The sequence below is a fragment of the Liolophura sinensis genome, chromosome 6 (genome assembly GCF_032854445.1).
Source record: "Liolophura sinensis isolate JHLJ2023 chromosome 6, CUHK_Ljap_v2, whole genome shotgun sequence".
NCBI lineage: Eukaryota > Metazoa > Mollusca > Polyplacophora > Chitonida > Chitonidae > Liolophura > Liolophura sinensis.
Window position 1 is genome coordinate 60374692 of NC_088300.1, and position 20895 is coordinate 60395586.

At 38.3% G+C, this 20895-nt stretch overlaps 2 protein-coding genes across 3 annotated transcripts; both read left to right on the forward strand.

Annotated features, from left to right (window-relative positions):
- Window positions 1-3597: 3597 nt before the first annotated feature.
- Window positions 3598-8165, forward strand: LOC135469196 (uncharacterized). 2 transcript variants are annotated; one of them, XM_064747742.1, is made up of 5 exons: window positions 3598-3948; window positions 4394-4586; window positions 4887-5004; window positions 5671-5851; window positions 7089-8165. In XM_064747742.1, the coding sequence occupies exons 3-5, from the start codon at window positions 4945-4947 to the stop codon at window positions 7205-7207; spliced, it is 360 nt and encodes a 119-aa protein (XP_064603812.1). In that variant the 5' UTR covers window positions 3598-3948; window positions 4394-4586; window positions 4887-4944; the 3' UTR covers window positions 7208-8165. The 2 variants fall into 2 exon arrangements, with proteins under 2 accessions (XP_064603812.1, XP_064603813.1); XM_064747743.1 differs by lacking the exon at window positions 3598-3948 and having other exon boundaries at window positions 4362-4586.
- Window positions 8166-10059: 1894 nt separating this feature from the next.
- Window positions 10060-18071, forward strand: LOC135468930 (uncharacterized). The gene is made up of 6 exons (XM_064747419.1): window positions 10060-10158; window positions 11284-11410; window positions 12163-12349; window positions 15085-15203; window positions 15365-15545; window positions 17368-18071. Exons 2-6 carry the CDS (start codon window positions 11297-11299, stop codon window positions 17484-17486), a joined length of 720 nt encoding a protein of 239 aa, XP_064603489.1. The 5' UTR covers window positions 10060-10158; window positions 11284-11296; the 3' UTR covers window positions 17487-18071.
- Window positions 18072-20895: the final 2824 nt, after the last annotated feature.

Consider the following 20895-nt stretch of genomic DNA (forward strand, 5'->3'; position numbering starts at 1 on the left):
GGCAATTTGTCAAAAGCTCACGGTTATCACTTTTCTTCGTGTTTCTTATAACTAGTCATAACGCTTCCAAGTTGCGGTTTTTATCTTTGTATCAGGGACAGTAAAAGCATATCGAATTTGTTCCGAGCATAACCATTAAGCTTCTACAACAACTTGTATTTACATGCCTGATTATCAAACACATATATGCATATCTGTCTAAATTTATACGGGGTTGACATTAAACATTGTTTGAAACCGTTTTGCCGGTTAAAGGTCAGGCTAATTTTCGAGAAATAAATCACAAGAGTGAATGTATGAGCTTAAAACCAGATGTTCCCATCGAGAAGGACGGTGTGAATATTCCGTGCTGCGAATTTAAGTTTTCTATATTTTGATTCTTGATGCCTGCTTCGTGCGATAACTTAAATTGGTGAGTATATATAACAATTTAAGATGCAACTGTTTCAAATATGACTGAGATCTATGTGTGACGTGAATAAGGCATGCTTATTTTACATCGCAAATATAAAAAAAAAAAAATCCTGAAAACAAATGTAAGGATTATGTGCATGTACAGAGGAAGAGAAATATGCCTCTGTTTCAAAACTTAAAGACATTCTGGGTTTTTGCGAAAATTAAGCTATTTAAGTAAGTGCCACATCGATAATGTGTGAAGTCTACCAAATCAAGTACAACCAGCGGGGAAGCTATATTCAATAAATTTTTGTAGATTGTTTTTGTTACGTCGCAATAAACGCATACACTTCATAAAACATTGCTGTAGCGGAACGCGTATGTTTGTGAACTGTGAGTGTACATTAAGCAAACCTCTTGTATATCTGTATGTTTACGGTGCGGCCTAGAATACATCTGGATCTCCACGCTGCCCTTCTTCCATCTATCTTTACACGACAGCCTCTTGTATCGAAACCGTTTTCACGTTACCTAATTTTCACCGGGCACTGCGTGGTTTCCTCCCACCATAATGCTGGCCGCTGACATATAAGTGAAATATTCTTGAGTACGGCATAAAACACCAATCCAATAAATAAATAAATACTAATCTTTTTATCACCATTTAAGCCTTGCTTGATACCCGAACAACACTTTTGTACCAAAGTGATAACTCATAAATCTTCCTATTTTAACTGTTCTTGAAAACAAAGACTAGACGTACTGTGCAAAACACGCCCAAATGACTAATTCACGAATTATAATACCATTAAATAAGGTTTAGAGGAAATGTGCTTGAATGAATGAAATAATATTTTTAACAGAAGAAATCAAAGAGTCCCATTAAATAGCCAGTCTACATTTTCTTAAACCTGTCTTATCGGAAGTTCGTCCTTGATAAAGCCACCTATTTCAATTTCACAATTATAAGATTGGACCTCTGAACAATACCGTAGTGAAATTGTCAGGAATAGTAGCCGTATAGTTTTGCGCATCGGCTGCAAAGGAAACTGCCCGACCAAATCTGCTGAAACTTTGGATTTATATGAAAACCCTTTAAGAATCTTTGTCCCTTTAATCACCAAACCGGTTTTCTTCAAAAATGACACAAATGACTATGGTTAGGGTGGCAATTAAACGTCTTCATATGAATCCTTTCCAAATGTAAATTAGGCTTGGGCTGGCCATGGAAATAGTGCAGAAAAGTAGGTCAACTGTAAAAACTGCACAACTGGATCGAACAAAAACATCTGAGGATTACAAATTTCAAAGAATTATTCCCGTTCAGGTTGTGTTTTTCACGTCACTGCCAAAGAACTTACAGCGCGGGCTTTGTGTAAAGCTGCATGAAACTTATGCAAATTCTGCTATAGCTAAAACTGGGAATAAAATTAATCTGATTTTAATGGAACAGGTACGTTTTAGGGCATGCCTGAGCAGTTTCATGTAAAATGTGAAATTTAATTTTTTTTAAAACGTCCTTTTCACAAGAACTAATGAACTGATTGTTCTAAAATTTTATATTCTTTACAATCACGCTAGGTACAAGAAGTTTGAGAAATGCGTCGAAATTCGTTTATATCTCACCATTGCTTGAAAATATGACATCACAAAAAGTTTTGAATTTTGAAATAACATTGTCGTATTCTGATGTATTTTCATTGTACTCTTAGTTTTTCTCCGTGTGGAACAGTTTTCATGAAATTAGCAATAAAAGTTCTCAAAAGCGTTTGAATTTCTCTCCTCTTCTTGACAAACGGACTTTGTGAAAGACTCCGCGAAATTGTCACTGGAGTTTACCGTGCGTGGGAACTGGCATCAAGCTTACAACAGTGCATTCTTTCTGTCTTTTGTTATCGTCTATGAGCAGAAGATCAAAGACACACATAATCATCACCTTGATTTACGGAGCCCTATTAGGCCTAAATCTTCAAAGTTCTGAACTTTCATTCATAGATATGCTATTCATGGTCCAATCGGATTTCACCTTAGTTATTGACACTGAAAGGAGTTCAAAACAACAATGAATGTGGCTGTAGTGAGAAGTATGCGGTGGATGGAATAACTTTATTTCACACTCGACGTAAATGTACTAGCGCCAAAAAGTATCCCTGAAGGTCGGCGTGTTAAACGTTACTGGGAGGAACGCTCACTGTGAAGCAAAATAGGCTTGATATAAATTCAACAATAACAACAACAACAACAACATAAGTAGGCTGTTCGGCCTCTTTCGCTATCACCGGTAAGCCTACTGCCTGACACCACAGAGGCTTACCGCTGCCTGTTCGTTTCAATAAAACCACACCGGTCAACGTTAACAGCACTGCCTATTGCTGTTGTATAATGTTGTGCGACGAAAAAATCGGATCCAAACGCATAGGCATTTACTTCGAAACAAAGGAATACAGGCTTTAAGGGGCGATCAATGATTGGCTGAAATTCCCCTGGCTGCAATGCCATTGGCTGTCAAAGGAGAGGTTTCTGAAGGCTTTTACATGTACAGTAAAGCAAGGGTGATCACTAAGCCTATAGCGCGGTATGAACCTTGCTGGTATGAAGATGGCACAAGTCCCATTGTGCATGATACCTGGCAGTTTCGGGTTCCAATCCAGAACATTTTCCTTTGCATTTTTCGCCTTTTCCCTCCTTTTTACAATAATTATCATTACTGTTACTACTGTAATGTATACACAACGTACATAACCGATCCCCGGAATTGCTGTCCTCAGCAGCTACATTTTTACTTTGTTTTTTGTGCAGTCAGTGCCTGTACTGTGGGTCTAATATGTTACATTTGCATGTTAACATTTAACTTAGCTTACGTTATAATGCTAAATAATGTAATGCTTTTCTTTGTGTGAAAGTTTATTATAGACAATATATACAGTAAGACTTGTATAAACCGACCCTGCCCTGTACCGCGACAAAATGTCGATTTTGACAGTTTCTCGGTTTTCGGAGGTTCTAAAAAAAACAAAAAACAGGTGTGTATGCATGTAGCAGTATTAAAATCACCACTGATTGAATATATGACGTTACAAAAAGTGCATTTACCGATGCTGGAAGACATTTATGAAACTTTGTTTATCAACTGGGGAATTTGTTTCATGCTGGCCAAGGTACAACTACTTCCGTCGTAGAACATCGCTGCCTGTAGATCGTCCAACATTGAACTTTTATTGAAAAAAAGCTGTGTCGGTTTCAGGACAGTCTAGTGAGACTGAGTGTCGGTGTTGGCAAGTTTGACTGTATATGTGACGAACTAATTATGACTGGAGCAGTAGCTTTGGGTGTTACATGAAAAGGCAACGAACAGTAGAGGCCAGCAGAAAGTTGAATGTATATATATGGGAGAAATAATTTCCTCAGAATGTTATATTTTGCAGAGAAAAGAACACAATGAAATCTTTCCTTCCAGTTTTTGTCGCCGCTGTCTGTCATCATCTTAGTGGCACAAATGGCCGTGTATTTCTCAGAAGCCTACTTAGCTCTCTCTCAGAAGACCGATTTGAGGTTAGTGGATATAGTATTGTCACTCACCTCCAAAAAGCTCTTTATGTATCTACATGTTTCTGTTTCCGCTGAACTATTTTTGAATGTCATTTTGAAAATCGGTTTCTGAAAGTTGCTGAGTGACGAAAGGGCACTTTGAGAAACCAGTACCATTTGTCGTTAAGACGGGGAAAAATACTTGGAAAATACACAGTTGTGTACACAAAGGTGTATTTTGTTTAACATCTTCGCTTTGCAAAAATGACATAAGAACAAACGTAAAAGATCGATTGCAAAGGTGTACAACCACAAGGTTAACTCTTGTATGGTCCTTTTCTCGATTGATTTCTTAAAGTCAGGCTGTTCGTTTTAATCCGGGTTCAGCGCTCCACCCAAAAGTCCGAATAACATTGTATAAGTAATAATTGTTTGAATACGGCTTTTGAATAAATATATTATTTTCTAGTATCTTCCTGATATTGAGGACGCCATCTTCCGTATGAGAGACTCAGACAGTAATGGCGCCATCAGATATAGTGAGATCCGTAGGTTCCTGGCCGTACCCGGTATACCCGATTTTATCCGTAATGATCTCAGGTTGACACCGGAAGCTATCAAGGCAGCTGATAATAACCGGAACGGACAGCTGGAAAGACATGGTAAAATGTTCTTACCGGTATCCCCCCTTTAGCTGTACTTATCGTATACAGTACGTCTGTCACTAGATGTATACAATAATCTTTTGTTTGTCCGCATGAGATTTCACGCTTGTTTTATACTGACAGTTTACCTGAATAAAGGGACTTAATTTGACGCAATTTAAAAGTTTCTGGTACAACAAAAAGCACTAACAACTTTGCTCCAAGCTTGATTCAAATGTTGTTTGCATAAAGACAGTATCTCTGAAACAAAATCACATCTAAGACTTTTGAATATAAAAACCAGCGTTTATTTTACAGAGGTACGTGTCATTTTGGAGGACGTATTGAATGCCTTTCCTTCGATGCTGCCATCATTATGGTAATAACATTGGAGACCAGACTGATGGTCGACAGAGGAGAACTACCTCAACCTAAGGTAAGTGTGCAACGAAACAATCTGAACAGTAATATTCTGTTTATTTACTTTGTTTGTTGATTAAATATTGCACTGATGCTATTTTATTGACGCACTAAACTAGTTTTTCACTCGAAGTTCACCTATTCGGCCTTGAAATTATTCAAGGACTATGGCTGTCTGAATTTTGAAATTGATACCACACGTAGAATATCGACTGTACTCCCTGCATGTATCATTGGAAACTGTTTAGACTGCCTCTCTCTTACATTCTGCAGACTTTATTTACAATTTCTAGTCTTTCTTGCATGTTCTTTTGGAACTAGTGTTTGAGCTTCTTTTGTTAAAGGGTCTAGCCGTTATCGACTTCGAAGTTCGACTTTTATGGTTTACGAGTGCTATACGAATGTTGACTTAACGCTTACATTTTCATTGCTCCTCTGATTATATTGGGTTATTTACTTCTTTACTCTTTCATCTTTTTGATTTATAAAACGAGCTCATGTGTGCTGAAATAATCCGAAGTCACAGTAATAATAAGAAGAATCAGTTTCTTCTTCCAAATCAGTTAAATCTTCAGCTTAGCATGGGCAAACCTGATTTTTTCACTATTTCCACTGTTTCTACTGTTAATTTTGAGATTATGGCTTTTTCTTATAATTTATTAAGCTTTCGTTCTTCCCTCAGACACCAGCTGACGTCGCCCAGGTCTTATTGGACATTTTTGATAGTAACAATAACGGCAAGTTAACCATAGATGAAGCTGCTGAGTTGGAGAGAGTAATTGCCGATGAGGAATTCTGGAATACTTTAGTTGAGACCTCGTCTGCACTAGATACTGATGGTGATATGGAACTGGATCTGCAAGGTACGAGCCCATCAGTAAAGACATAAAACTTTCCTCTAATACAAATATTTATTTAATTGGTGTTTTAAGCCGTACTCAAGAATATTTCACTTATACGACGGCGGCCAGCATTATCGTGGGAGGAAACCGGGCAGAAACCCACGACCACCCGCAGGCTGCTGAGGGACCTTCCCACTTACGGCCGGAGAGGAAGCCAGCATGAGCTAGACTTGAACTCACAGCGACAGCATTGGTGAGAGACTCCTGGGTCATTACGCTGTGCTAGCGCGCTAACCGACTGAGCCACGGAGGCCCCTCTAATACAGATAAACTGGCGAAGTATAAACAATTGATGTTCCATTTCGGGTACGTTACACTGCCTATCAGAACGTCTTGTTTTATGTCTGAACCAGCCGTAATGTTATTACAAAGTGAAAACCTGTATTAAATGGAAATTGTGACAAAAATGACATTTTATAAAATAATGGTATGAAATTGGGGTGAAAAGTAATGTAATTTTGGTCTGGAATGAACAACCGAAATTTTCATAACTGTCATTTAAGAAAAATTTCAGAAAAGTTAGAGTATATTTCAATCCGGTGTTACTGACGCTTTTGCTAATTTCCTTTGCGAAGATTGTAAGTCCTCTGGCCGATTCCACAAAGCCATTTCTGACTGAAGTCAAAATCTGACATACAATCTCCAAGCTAATTTTAGGTTTAAAAATTCAAATTTTGTACCCCTCAAATGTGTCCAAATTTCATCTTCCAATACCAAAAATTAGGCATCTTAAGAAGTTTTTAAAAGTCAGAAAGGGCTTTGTGGAGTCGGCCCCTGTAGAGACTTACTAACGTGGTATTTTAAATAAACCCACGGAGACACCTCTCTTTACATATGCAATAAAATGATTACTCTTGCTCTATTAAACCGCCACTTTCTACACTGAAAATTCGTCCATCAGATTACACATACATTGCAAGTGTGTGCAAGTCATGAATTTCTTTTTGTGCTGTATTTTTTTATCTTAAGAACGTGTTTGACCGACCAGTGTTTTAGGTTTTCATGACATTCTAACTTATGTCATTTACACGAGGAGATCAGGAGATACCAGGCGAAGGGCTGGGTTTCCCCCATCCATAAACATGACCCACGTTCGGACAGCAAAATCTAGATGGCGACTTTAAACGCCAGTGAAATTAAAAAGTGTACAGTCATCAGTTGTTTTATATTCCAGTGTGACTTTATATTGCTGTTGCAGAAATTGGCGTTGTGTACGAAGTTCTGGAGGAAAATTACGGCCCTCTAAGCCTGGAAGAGCTATTCTTGTATGGACGAATGAAATCAGTGCTGGGACGAATCCCCGGTACCTGGAATTGATTGTGGCTCTCAAACACCCCTGGAATGTTTATATTACACACCTGTCAGCGATTAAATAATATGCGCCATCTCAACGTAGATTGTCTGCCCTTGATACAGTGAAAAACTTACGATTTATTTTGTTGATTTTGTTTTGTTGACGCACTCAAGAATATTTCACATACGGGAAGGTTAACGGCAATAAGTGCGAGTTCTCTCCCCTACCTGTGAGACTCGCTTCAAATAAAACCGTATAACGTACAACACAAAGTCTTCTGCCTTACTCATAAGCCAGTAAAAGATTGTTGATAGCTCGGTCTACAGTGCTTCAGCAAACAAAGAACAAAGAGCACACACCTACTGTCCTGTAGCCAATTCACAGTTAATATATTTAACACCTTTAATATACAATAAAAGACTTACAGCACAGAGAGTAAAACCAGACAGTCACGACAGGGTGAAAATAGGCAAATGGACACACGTCAGTGAAATACTGTCGCTTGTCAATTTACCTCGGTTAAGACTTTATTCTAGCTGTTCGTGTAAATACTGCAACATAGTTGCAACATATATATCCCCTAACACCAGCCTTTTCATGCAGATTTAGCATCATTCCGTGAAACGACATGGAACACTGGCGATTTATGTCAACATTTTCATGAGGAGACTTTTCTAGCACCAATTTCTGAACTAAAACTTCTGTTGTATTATCAATAAAATTCTTTCCCAACTTTGTCAAGAGCTTCAGGCATTGATTTGGTAATGGTACCCGGTCTCTGCATCAAATTTCTACATCAGACGTCAATATCTGTCATTGTGGATAAAAAGCTTGAGTTTTGAGTGTGCCACTCTTGACATTTTCTGCCGCACATCTAAGATTATATCAGAGTATAACAAATAAAATTTACTCGCATCTGACTGTACAAAGCGTCTCTTGGGAACTTATTCTGTCTTTTTCACACTCAATGTGTTATGTCTTTTTTCGATCCACAGTAATGAGGTAATTTCTCCGGTGATCTGAATGTAATATATAGAGCATGTTAATACAGGGCCGAATAGTTTCTAAAATGCTGGCTATATCTTCGCCAAACAGCAGGTTGGTGCTAACACTTGCCTGTAACGGCTAAATACCTGTTACAATTAACAGTTTGTCACCAGACAAACTGTAGACGTAAATCTTTCTATGATTTAATAATCTGGATCTTCTACTTTTTTGTAATGCCTTCTGACATAATTCTTAATTCGTATCACTGAATTAATCGCGAACAATAAAGATGGTATCGTCACAACAGACACGAATGTAACTGTCCCATCGAGACCCAAACTTCTCAAATTGCTGTTTTTAATGGAGTTGGTTGCACTCTGCATCGTTCGGAGAAAGAAAATCGTGGAACATTTGGATTGAAACCAAGGAAATGTACACCAATAATATAATAGTGACAAAAGTTAACGTGGTTGCGAGTCTTAACTTAAAATTAATATTTTTTAAATTATGAACAGAAGCAACTAATGGCAACAATTGTGAAATAAGAAAATGGCTTGTCGGTTAAATTTGTGTTTATTGTACCTTTCTGGTCTTCATTATTCACCGATAATGAGGTGAAATGAATTCAGAATAACTTCAAGATCGCCAAAAACTTTTTTTATTTTGAAGAGCACATTGCTTTGACATTTTCGGGACCGTGCAAGCCAAAGGACCTACTTACCGGTCAGTGAATGTAACGATTCATGGCGGTTAATGTGGCGGAAGGCTGAGCTGGGAACATGACCAGCTCTCAGAGCTTCACTGCAGAACCATAAGCGAGGTGATGAAGAACATAAAGGTGAAAAAGCTTTATTTGACTGATTGAGCAGATCTTCAGCGATTTCTCAAATATATATATAATATATACAGTTAACAACAGCCGTAACAATGACAAATGGTCATATCAGACGTCTTCAGATGGGGTACCCTTGTTGCATTTTGCAGCATTTCACTAGTCATCAATGGATCTGCAAAGAGGTTTTCACGCTCTTTCACATGATTTTGGAATCCCTTTTAAGGTTTCGTCTCCTTCAAGTCCAGTCCATGCTGGCTACGTCTCAGGTCGTGAGCGGAATAGTCTGCCAGTAACTTGCGGATGGTCGTGGGTTTTCTCGGGTTCCTGCATACACGGTTTCCTCACACCATAATTCTAGCGCATCGTCACATAAGTGAAAAATTCTCGAGAACGCCGTAAAAGTCCAACCGAATAAATGAACACCCGATCTCTTTGTCCATGCTTGTCGTGGCTTCTATTCCAAATGCCTCCAACTCTTGTCAGATTCACTAAAGGCTCTGATTGGTGTGGACGAGTATTAGTTCGTATGGCTGATAATGTCGTATTATTGACTTATCAAATAGTATCACCTCTCAGATATCTCTACTTTAAATTGAGGGACAAATATGATTTAACTATAGTTTAGATTACTGGATTTGTGACTAGATTGACAGAGGGATTTGAGTCGTGTTTACTGAAGAACTGGTTTCAGTTCAAGGTAATTCCCCAAGGTGACGGCACTAGCTGAGAAGTCGAAACGCGATTGGATGGGTTTCGTGGTCATTAAATACACATTTGGCTAACGATAAAAAACATCTCCGTTATGTATACTTGGTATATATTTCGTTACCTAACGTTAAAAGGCTATGAAACTTGCTGTATAACTTTAAAGCTCCTCCAACAGTTTATTCTGATATCCCATGTTATCACCACATACATATATAGATATGAACAGTTTATACAGTTGACATTCAACAATGTTTGAAATTGTTTTGCTTTGTAAAGGTCACACTAATTTTCCAGGCGTAAATCTTTATTGCGAGGAGTATAAGTTATTAGCTCACAAACCCGACGCGTGTTCACCGAGAAGGCCAGTGTGAAAATCCTGTGCTGTGTATCCAGCTTTTCTGTATTTTGATTGTTTATACCTTCTTCATAACGTAAAGTAAATTGGTGAGTACATTTGCCAATTATAATTATGGTGCCGTTAGTCTAATTTTATTCTCCATGCTGTGGTCTTTTGCATCACACATCTTTGTAACATGCGACTGTGTTAAAATATCATTATGTCTCATGTCTGACATCTATTTTACACTTTACTACAACACTCTTTCCTGTAACAGCTTGAATTAAACCTGAAATCAGTCAGTATATATATATATATATATATATATATATATATATATATATATATATATATATATATATATATATATATATATATATATATACTGACTGACTTCGTGTTTATATATAAAATGTATCACAGAGATATTTTTTAGAAGTTTTAAAACCTTACAAGATGCCACTCAACATACGTTGGAGAAATGGCACTGAACAACAAGTCAATCCGAGTATAACATACTTCTTCTTTAGGAAATAATTCAAATTTAGTGATTGACTATGTTCACTTTAATATAACTTTTTCTCTTCAGCATTTCCTCATACGCGTGTATCCATTTCTGGTGCTATTAACGAAATCGTTATTTTGATGTCATCCAGCCGATTAAAGTTATGGTTGAAGGATTTACCATTGAAAATAAGACGTACAGCATAGAGAGTAAAACCAAAGTAGCGACGACAATTGAAAATGGCCTTGCGTAACCAGTGAAATATTTATTTATATTTACTTATTTGACTGGAATTTTACGCCGTACTCAAAAATGTTTCACTTATACGACGGCGGTCAGCATTATCTGGTGAAATACGGATGCTTCTCGATTTACCCATGTCGTTCACACCCGGATTTGAACTTTGGAAGCCAGTAGTCTATCAACTGAGTATAAGCGCTGAAATGCTACTTTTGTTGCTCCGGAGGTTGACGTGGTACATATACACATACATGGAAATGAGGCAGAGAAATACATGTATGTGGCAATAGCGAATAACCATGGTAATCAATGTGGCATTACGAATAACCATGGTAATCAGTGTGGCCATTGCGAATAACGATGGTAATTAGTGCGTGCGGTGGTAGTTTGGAAGTCTTCAATTAAAATACAACAAACGGTAAATACGAACACTAAGTTGGATGCCTACATCTAAACAATTATAACGTCCAAGTGATATGTTTTTCAGAGAAAAGGACACAATGAAGTCTTTCCTCCCTGTTTTTGTTGTCTTAATCTGTTACCAACTTAGTGGCACAGACGGTCGTCTGTTGCCCAGAAGCCAGATTACCATTCACTCGGATGACCACTTTGAGGTTAGTACCAGTAGTTTTGCCCGTCATCTTCGAGAATCTCTGACTCAATTTTTTTCATCTGCATAATGTTTCCTGGTTTTCTATGTTGAATATGAATTTCTATAATATTGCTATTAAATTTATTTATTTATTTGATTGGCGTTTTTTGCCGAACTCAAGAATATTTGACGTATACGAAGGCCAGCATTATGGTGGGACGAAACAAGGTAGTGCCCGGGGGAACCCACGACCATCCGTAGGTTTTTGACAGCCCGTCTCACGCACGGCCGGAGAGGAAGCCAGGATGAGGCTGGACTTGATATTTCTATTAAAGGACAGTGTTGATAGACCAATATGATTAGGCATGTAAAATAGAAAAACTATTGAGTTCGGAAAACGCTCTGTGTTCAAAATCAGAGGAAACGTAAAGTATTGTTCAATAAACAACCATATCAACAATTTTCCCAGTATGATCTTATATCGAGCTAAGGCCCCGGGTAGCTCCACACATACAAGCATAAATTAGTTTACATGTCGACCCCAGGTAGCTCCTTTTGGTGTCTTGGTATGCAATAAACCAGTGAAACCACAGTTTCTAATCCAGCGCCCACCATCTCGACTGAGGCTTGGAGTAATGCAGAGGGTTTGTTAGGTACCCTGCGAAGGGCGGTAACTCACACTGGGTTCTCAGCTTTCTTCCACCCATGCATATGCCTTTCTCCCGTCGTATTAGTAAATTCAATCAAATAACTAAATATAAATCTTTTCTCTAGTATCTCCCAGATATTGAGGACAGCATTTTGCGCATGGCAGACTTAGACAATAGTGGCGCCATCAGCAACGATGAGATCCGAGTGTTCCTGGCCACACCGGGTGTCCCCGAGTTCCTCCGAAACGCTCTGACCAGGGACACTGTACAGGGCGCTGATACAAACCGAAACGGACAACTGGAGAGATACGGTAAAATGTTCATCGGTTGTGCTTTTACCTTACTATAACTTACCTGTATTTATCTTATAGGGTACATCCTTCACACTGATTTGAATTCGTTGGCTCACAACCTTACTTACACTTTGCGGAATAATTCACTGGCAGGTACTTACATGTATCAACAATTTGATTAAAATAGGAGGAAAAAAGATGTTCTACATTTTAGTAAAGCATTCGATACAATATGACAAAATGGCCTTGGGCAAGAGTTATTAGTACTTAGTACATTAGTACATTTATTAGTATAAATGGAACAATGCTGCATGTTATATGAATTCTATATTGTGGTATCGCCCTGTAATTCACATTTTTGACCTGTAATATTGGTGCCCGCCATTGAACGATGTGGAGTGCTTTATACATAAACAAATTTAATGAAAAAATTGTTTATGCATTTATTTATGCAGATGCATTAATCAGGATTAAACACTACTGTGACAAATGGTAGACTTAATTAAAGCATATGAATCCAAAACAATTGTAATTTGCGTTAGAAATGCTCCTTTTAATTAAAAACGTAGGTACTGAAAAAATTGAAATTGTTGAAAGTTATATCAAAATATCTTTGCTTTTTCTTTTTGAAATTAAGAAGCACTGTTACCGCAATATTAGGCGTACACTTCTTTTTTTTTTTTTTTTTTTTTTGGTGGGTGGGGGGGATTTGGGGTATAGGAAATATAAAGATAGTGGAAAACTTTATGGAGAATTGGGCAAATACCATATTGTAATTTTCGTGTCGTCTTCTCATTGGGAGCCAAATATCTATAAGCTATTACATGTACGATGTTGAGTTCTACTGTCAGATGTGGACTGTACTATACACCAGTACTAACTGGTTCTGTCGGCTGGGAAGAGAGTTGAAGACATTGGTCTGAACTTTCTCTGGCTATCTCAGAAGCAAACAAGTTGGACAAAGATTGAAAGATCATTATTACCAACAGTAGCTCCATTAATGCACAAGTTCCTCTAACGGAGATTTTCATTCCAAATTTGAAGTGACATGGTCTCCCAAATATTAGGTATATATTTTAAACTTCACACGTTTCTGACCCTTACTTTAATGAGAAGATTATTCGTAACCTTTTCTGAATGCTGTTTAAGCTGCTGTACTCTGCGTGTCTCTGTGTGTACGCCGACTTATCGAAAGTTGGTGTCATTGGGAACTTTCCGCTCGCTGCGCATATGATTTGGGCCCTTCCGGTTGAATATTAATGAGGCAAAATGGCCCGCCCTCCTGTGTTGAATTCGAATAACGTTTCGAATTTCAACGTGAGTGATTTAGTTTATGACGCTCAGAATTTGTTTAGAAATCAAACTTTTGGGCGACCATGTCACTTTAATTAGCTTATCTGGTACAAATAGTTAGCTAGTATGAAACTCCCTTCTACCAATCACAGAGTTCCTGTAGAGACTGACCGCTGGGGCAACATTGGTAAAGGTCAAAGATTATGTGAATTATATGACCTTAAGATACTTGGTGACGGACATCATAACCTGGCTCCCTTCTCTACCCTCGTCTCTCGGCTCCATGGGGATTATATTTGAATGGTTAGTGCATTTCCTAGTACACAAAGGGCAATGGATCGACCCCTTCAGATCTATATATAAACCACACACAGTGAAGGTTGCAAAAATTTATAAATTGTTTTTTTTTTTTTGTTTTGTTAAAACATCAAAATGTTAAAACAAAATGTTTTAACAGATTCAAACACACAATGTGATAGTCTATAGCCCAATCTGTATTTTAAGGGAAAAGAAAACAACTGTGACACCTATCTCTGATTCGAAAATATTCGTGTATAAAGTAAGACAATGTTTACAATCGAAAGAATATCACATGGGACCTAAAAGCTATCAAATTCTGTGTATTGGAAAGGTGCAAGAGGAACCATTCTATCAGTGGGTTAGAATGGACGTGAAATCTAACACTCCAGGTAATTCAAAGGGGATGGGCCCAATATTCAAAACAGGAAATAATCGACTAGAGGTATGGTCTGGAAGATTGAAAACTTAGGTAACATGCTAGGCAATAAAAAAAACAACAAAGACAACAACTTTGATAGAGATGGCGATCTATATAAAGATCAATGGTGAGCTGACTACTGTACAACGATAACTTGCTCCTACATGTGAATCAACCTGATGAGCATCTTTACCATGTAGTTTGACCGTTTTCCCCATATCTCACAGACGGTGAATGGGTGTAACAAGCTTGAATCTGAATCTGAAAATCTGAATCCCTTTCCACAAAGGCTGTTTGTATACAGCCAGTGTCCACTGTATGTATGTATGTATGTATGCATACATGCTTGGGATTTTACGTCGTACTAAACAATTTTTAGTACTAAACACATAACGACGAGCAGTCATTACGCGAGTGTGTACATATACTGTGTCTTCATGTGGTAGGGCGACTCCATGCCGCCAATGTTCTGCCGCCACTGAAGTATCATACAGACTCAGACATAACACTCAAAACAGTCACATTATACTGATACCGGCTAGCCACTCCAGTGTCGTTGCCCTAACCGCTCAATGCTGAGCGCCAAGCGAGACAGCAACAAGTACCATTCTGGATCGCAGCTCTCCCAACTTCGAGGCGGACGCTCTAACCATTACGCCACCGAAGCGCTTACTTAACAAATTAAAGCACAGCTTATATTTCTTTGAACACTTACGAATGTTTAGCTCGCATATGTTTTCAGAGCTACAGGGAATTTTGATGGACGCCTTGAGTACCTTCTCATCCAGCCTAGCCGTCGTCAAAATACTTTCATTTGAAACCGAACAGATGATTAACAGAGGGGACATAACTCTTCCTGAAGTAAGTGTGCGATGAAACAATATCAGCTCTGTTTATTCACTTATTTTATTGATACCGTATTTACCGAGGCAGTCAAGATTTTTTTTTAAATTACGATTTTGTTTTATATTTAAGTATATGTTTTTTAACATACCGTCACCGATGTTTCTTTTTCGACTTAGACATCAATTGAAGTCGCACAGACTTTATTGGACGCTTTGGATAGCAACAACAACAACAAGTTAAGCCTGGACGAAGCGTCTGAGTTCTATAGCCTAGTTTTCGATCAGAGATTTTGGGAAAGTTTGGTTGAGGCCTCTGCTGCTCTGGACGCTGACAGGGATAGCGAACTGAATCTGAAAGGTACGTGTCCATTATTTAATACATGCCAAACTCCTCTCGTACGCCTATTCGTAAACGGGCGCATGTATGCTGCGATTACATGTCACTATAGCCTATTTCTTTTCGAGAGTCGCCTATATTCAGATGTCTGTCAAATCAATACTCGCTACCAAAATTGCCTTCAGTCAGTGATGTGTAACAGCACAAGCTGTACACATGGATATGTTGGAAGTCCATATTCTTGCAAAAAAAATCAAACTAGAACACTTTTTCTAATTCATGATGTTATACTTCATAAGATCGGTTTCGATGCCAAGAGCCCATTGCCTCGGGTGACGTCATAAGTATTCAGAACCAAATTGCATGCTGGGAAATGGGCGTTGAGGGTAATTTTTTTACAATAGCCGGACTAACATGCGGCTAGAACAAACTCCACCCAGTAACACGGTCTACAGTACATTCTCAGTGAATTGAGTATATTGCTTTTTATAACAAACTTTCCTAACATCCAGCTGTAAATCCATACTGCCGTGAGATCGTATACTACAACAGATACTATCAAATTCATTTATTAAGGTTATATCATACTAAGACTCCGCCCAGTATCCAGCATGCCACTGGTTTGGGAATAATTACGTCACCCGAGGCAATGATTTCTTGCCATCGAAACCGAGCTTATTGACTTTAACATTAAGAATTAGAAAAAGTGGTCTGACATAATTTCCCTTGCAACAATGTGAACTTCAAACATATCAATGTGTAGAGCTTATGTTGTTATGTGTCACTGATTAAAGGCAGTTTTTGTGGCGAGTATGACTAATTTTACAGACAGCTGAATATAGGCGACTCTTTAAAAATAGACTATAGCCCCAGATGGCTGTTCCATAGGCCTACATCTGTTTATACTGGACTGGCAATGTATCGTGCTGTGTTTCAGATCCTTAAGGTGCGTTGCATTACATAGATAAAGTCTTGTTTTACTTATCGGCAGTCCCTATGCCAAAACCAGAAGCAAAGTTTTAGAAAGCGAAGTCCAGTTTCCTCGCAAACAAAAGTACGGTCCAAACTTTTCATTAAAGCTCTCTGTGATGAGTTGATATTCATTATGTGTGTCTCTTGTCAATGGGAATGAATTGAAAATGTGACAAAACTGGAGCGTGTACATTAACTTTTTCCAAAAAATGCTAATAACAGCAACGAATTGCGGCAAAAAAAGGGTCATGGTTTAATACCTATTCTGTTTCTGTTATGAAATATAGATTCGAATTGTCTGTCGTGGAGGGAGTAGAATAACAGCAGCCGTGATGAAAAAGAACGTTAGCAGTCATTTATAAAATTGTCCGTGATTCTAAAGGTTACGCAAAGTTGCGTTGTAAATATCATTTTTTTCATGGGTTTTTTATTCGGCCTAGCTACAGGTCTCTTGCTACATTTTTCAACAGTTTTCAACAAATACAAATGTAAAAAGACTGAAGGACTGTCATTGAAATCTTCTGAGTATGGCATTAAACACCAATCAGATTGGATTCTTGTGGTATCTATTCAGTTACGGTTAAAATGGGACGAAGAAGCTGCAGGCTGAATTATATAATATCGTAATAATATACAAAAGGTCTGTTTATTGGTTTTCCTTTGCTATACTAATTACACTGCAGCTGTTTACCAATATTTGACAAGTAAAACTTCAAATAAGTAAAATAACTGAGAGGCAAAGCGACAGAAAATGTAGGGTTGTACCAGTATTTAAACTAGGTGTACATAATTCAAGCGATGGACGTCGAATACCTGTTATATAATTCCAGCCTGTTCATTACGTGGCCTGTATTAACTGTATCTGTTGCAGAAATTGTCGAAGTGTACGAGGCACTGGGGGAAAAGTACGACTCTATGGACATGGAACCGCTAATAATGTATGCCCGAATAAAGTCTGCGTTGGGGGCATTCCCAGAGGTTGAAAATTGAATGTGATTTCCATATGGAAATACGTGGCTGAAACCAACTTCTACAGTACTAAGCAAATTTCAGTGGCCGATTTCACAAGACTTCTTGAAGAAATTTTTTGTAACTGCTTTCGTATATGGCGTTGTCCTGGTTATAGCGTCATAAATCGACGTGATTGACGAGGAAAGCTACGAAAAATTGACCTACGAAATTTTGTGGAAGCATTAAAAGGTATTTGTAATTCTCGGAAGGTTTATCCAGACAGTTGTAACAAACTACAAAGATCGCAAGTCTACAGAAACTATATGTAAAGGTGATGAAACGGACCGCATGAAGGCCAGAGGCTTCCATCAATACAACGAATCTGTGAAAACAGGATGGTGAATTCATTTGGTTAAAAATAAAAGAAAATAATAAAATTAAACCAGTCTCTATGTCTAACACATTTTGTGTCACTCTAAACACAGGAAACGGATTTCCATTTCATGTCCGGTGTTTTGTTGTTTTTTTTAAGCTATTACCTTAAGGCTTGAAGTCTTTGTGTCGTAATCATTTATATATTACATTAACCCAAAAAGCAGTAAAAGCATAAAAGCCAATCATGAACTTACTTTGTTGAGTTTGTAATATTCAAGTGACCGTTACTATCCTTTCTCTTTAATGACTTAATTCGGCCGTAAGTGGGAAGGTCTGTCAGCAACCTGCGGATGGTCGTGGGTTTCCCCAGGGCTGTGCCCGGTGTCCACCCACCATAATGCTGGCCGCCGTCGTATAAGTGAAATATTCTTGAGTACGGCGTAAAACACCAATCAAATAAATAAATAAATAATGACTTAATTTACCTATGCGTGCCCTCCTTTCTACATATGTATTGTTAGTTGATAGTTAACCCTTTTCAGCCTTCTTTAATCTGATATGTTCTTTGTACATGTAGTTCAGCGTTACACTTGTCCACTCTACTTTAATTGCATGTTCTTGCTTTGATTTTACCATTGCATCAATTCCACTTGGTCTCCGGACCGAATACTCTATCCATGTTCTTCATTTGAACGTAAACATACATTGTAAAATTATTCGCAAATCACACAGTATATATCTCACCCGTCCTGTTCATAATTACCATTGTTACCCATGTGTATTAAGCCTGTGCATTCTTGTTACTCGTATATTTCGTGGCGATGGCTACACAGTGCGCCTAAATATATAGAGTAGGTTATTAAAAAATAAAGACGTCGATATTCGGAGCTTCACTCATTTTGTTCTAAGCAAAACGCATCTGTTGTACATTTTGCTATGGTTTAATTGGTCAAAAATATTGCTGGTCGCAGCTGTTTGACTGGTTATAAATAAAAGCCTGACCACAGCCCCATGTTTCGCTCCTTGCATCCTGCAGTTGTCTGTGTACAAATATATTGAGGAAATCTTAGCAGTGTACGAATGTCGCGTTACTTAAAAATACCTGGCACAATCTTCAGGCGTACATCTTTAACAGCGCGATTAAAGGGAATTTGTACAGATTGCCCAGCTCTTACTGTTCGTTCCGTCTTGCATGGCGACACTAAGCTGTCGACGACGCACGATTGGTCGTTTGAACCGTCGGACGTCGGACATATAATAATACGTATATCTGTGTCTTCATTCCATATTCCTTGTCAAGGAGGAGAATGGCCGTGGGTTGAAAAACAGTCATGCTCAACCTGTCGTCCATACTGTACTGGCTGCGATCAGAAGTGCTTGGTTCACACATCGAGAAGAAGGACACAACCGACCAGAAGAATGGGGCAAATATAAGATGTAAAACTGGGGATGTATGACTGATCCATAATTCGATGGCCACGTGTATGCATGTCGTTATTCCAAAAGATGATCGTGATTTTATTACGGTTCGCATGACTTTTTTTTCAAAAGTTCCCCGCTTATGTCATATAGTTGACCCGATAATATGCTTATAGGCCGTAGGGCAATTTCTGTACAGTTAAAAACACAGGTACGGTCTTTCATCTTGATTATCTGTAAGTTCCTGTAGTGGAACGCCACTCTGCCTCAACAGGTGCGGCGGCCCTCAATACACAGTATTTGACTCTCCCTTTATGCTGAGAAATGAAGCAAGGAACTGACTTCATGTCATATTGAGGTATCACTATAGCCTGGCTTGTGTTTTTCCACGTGATACGTTTTAGGTGACAGGAGCATTCAAGTCCTTAGGCATACGAGTGTAAATTTCTTTCGGACAAGATAAATCTACGATAAAAGAAAATAAAGATTGTCCATTTCGTTAGAAAAATCATCTGTGCTGTCTGGATTTGATCGATCAAATGCAGAATCGTGCAAATCAGATGTCTTAATTCTTTAGGGACGCAGTCTCAACGAAGGCTTTATATACGGGCAATTCTGTTTTAGGGTGGTAAGTACAAAGAGCTTTGGGTTTAAAGCCTTATAGGTCTTTATGCGCGTTTACCAAGCCAATGACCGGGTCAGCGCAGTGCAGTTCACAGTTCACGCCCTCTGCTGGATACCAATACAGCTTCTAGTAACTCAATATACAATGACACATCGTATGGATAGTAACTTATATGTTTAGGTTAAACTGAAGAAAGCTTGGTGACTTCTGACATTAATGCATACTAAAGAGGCCTGTTTTGGTAAAGACCGATACAGCTAATGAGGGAATTGGGTCAACTAAATTCCGGAGAGGGAGACGGCAGTGTGGAAAGAAGAAAACTATTTCTGGTCTCTGGATAGTATATTTCCGTCGCTTTTCCTCCGTTAGAAGTCTCGAGCTGCCAGGAATCCATTTACAGTCAACGGTTGAGATTTTGGTAACAGTCCACACTTACTTTAATTAGCTGTGAACAGATAATATAGCCTAGAGGAACCAGTATGCGTTGAACGAAATGTTAGAAAACGTTAAAGAAGCAGCATAAATATGAATTATAAATTTGCATCCAGGGTAAGGAATATGTTTTCTTGTAATTTAGATGATGGACTGGTCTTGTAAACAGTACTCTGCGTTATTAAATGTACCATACAAAGGATGCACCTTATTGCTGCTAATGTTTGTCCATGTCCCAGGTGTATTATAATCGACAGATATAAAATATATTATTATATACATATATTTATTAATATGTAAAGGACATACTGCATACAAAGTAAAACCAGAGCAGCGACGATAATATGATGGTTGGCAAATGGTCACAGGTAACAGGTAAAATGTGTATGTATATATAGTACATGTTATACCAGATCTGTTTAAAGGAAGTTAAAGCATACATAGGCAGACTTCTCCAGTCTTACTGTCTACAGAAATATTCCAAAAATTTACATTGTTATACGTAGATATGCGACTCTCTGAAAATATCTGCTAACCGAACAAAGGAAGGTTTTGCAGATAGCTTTTAAGTGCCACTCGGAAAACCAGAAAACGAGC

Bases quoted from the DNA above. Each gene is read 5' to 3' on its own strand.
- LOC135469196 (XM_064747742.1), top strand. From the start codon at position 4,945: ATGGTAATAACATTGGAGACCAGACTGATGGTCGACAGAGGAGAACTA. The intron at 5,005-5,670 runs GTAAGTGTGCAA...TTCTTCCCTCAG, and splicing joins GAGAACTACCTCAACCTAAG to ACACCAGCTGACGTCGCCCA. The intron at 5,852-7,088 runs GTACGAGCCCAT...TTGCTGTTGCAG, and splicing joins TATGGAACTGGATCTGCAAG to AAATTGGCGTTGTGTACGAA.
- LOC135468930 (XM_064747419.1), top strand. From the start codon at position 11,297: ATGAAGTCTTTCCTCCCTGTTTTTGTTGTCTTAATCTGTTACCAACTT. The intron at 11,411-12,162 runs GTTAGTACCAGT...TCTTTTCTCTAG, and splicing joins ACTCGGATGACCACTTTGAG to TATCTCCCAGATATTGAGGA. The intron at 15,204-15,364 runs GTAAGTGTGCGA...TTTTCGACTTAG, and splicing joins GGGACATAACTCTTCCTGAA to ACATCAATTGAAGTCGCACA.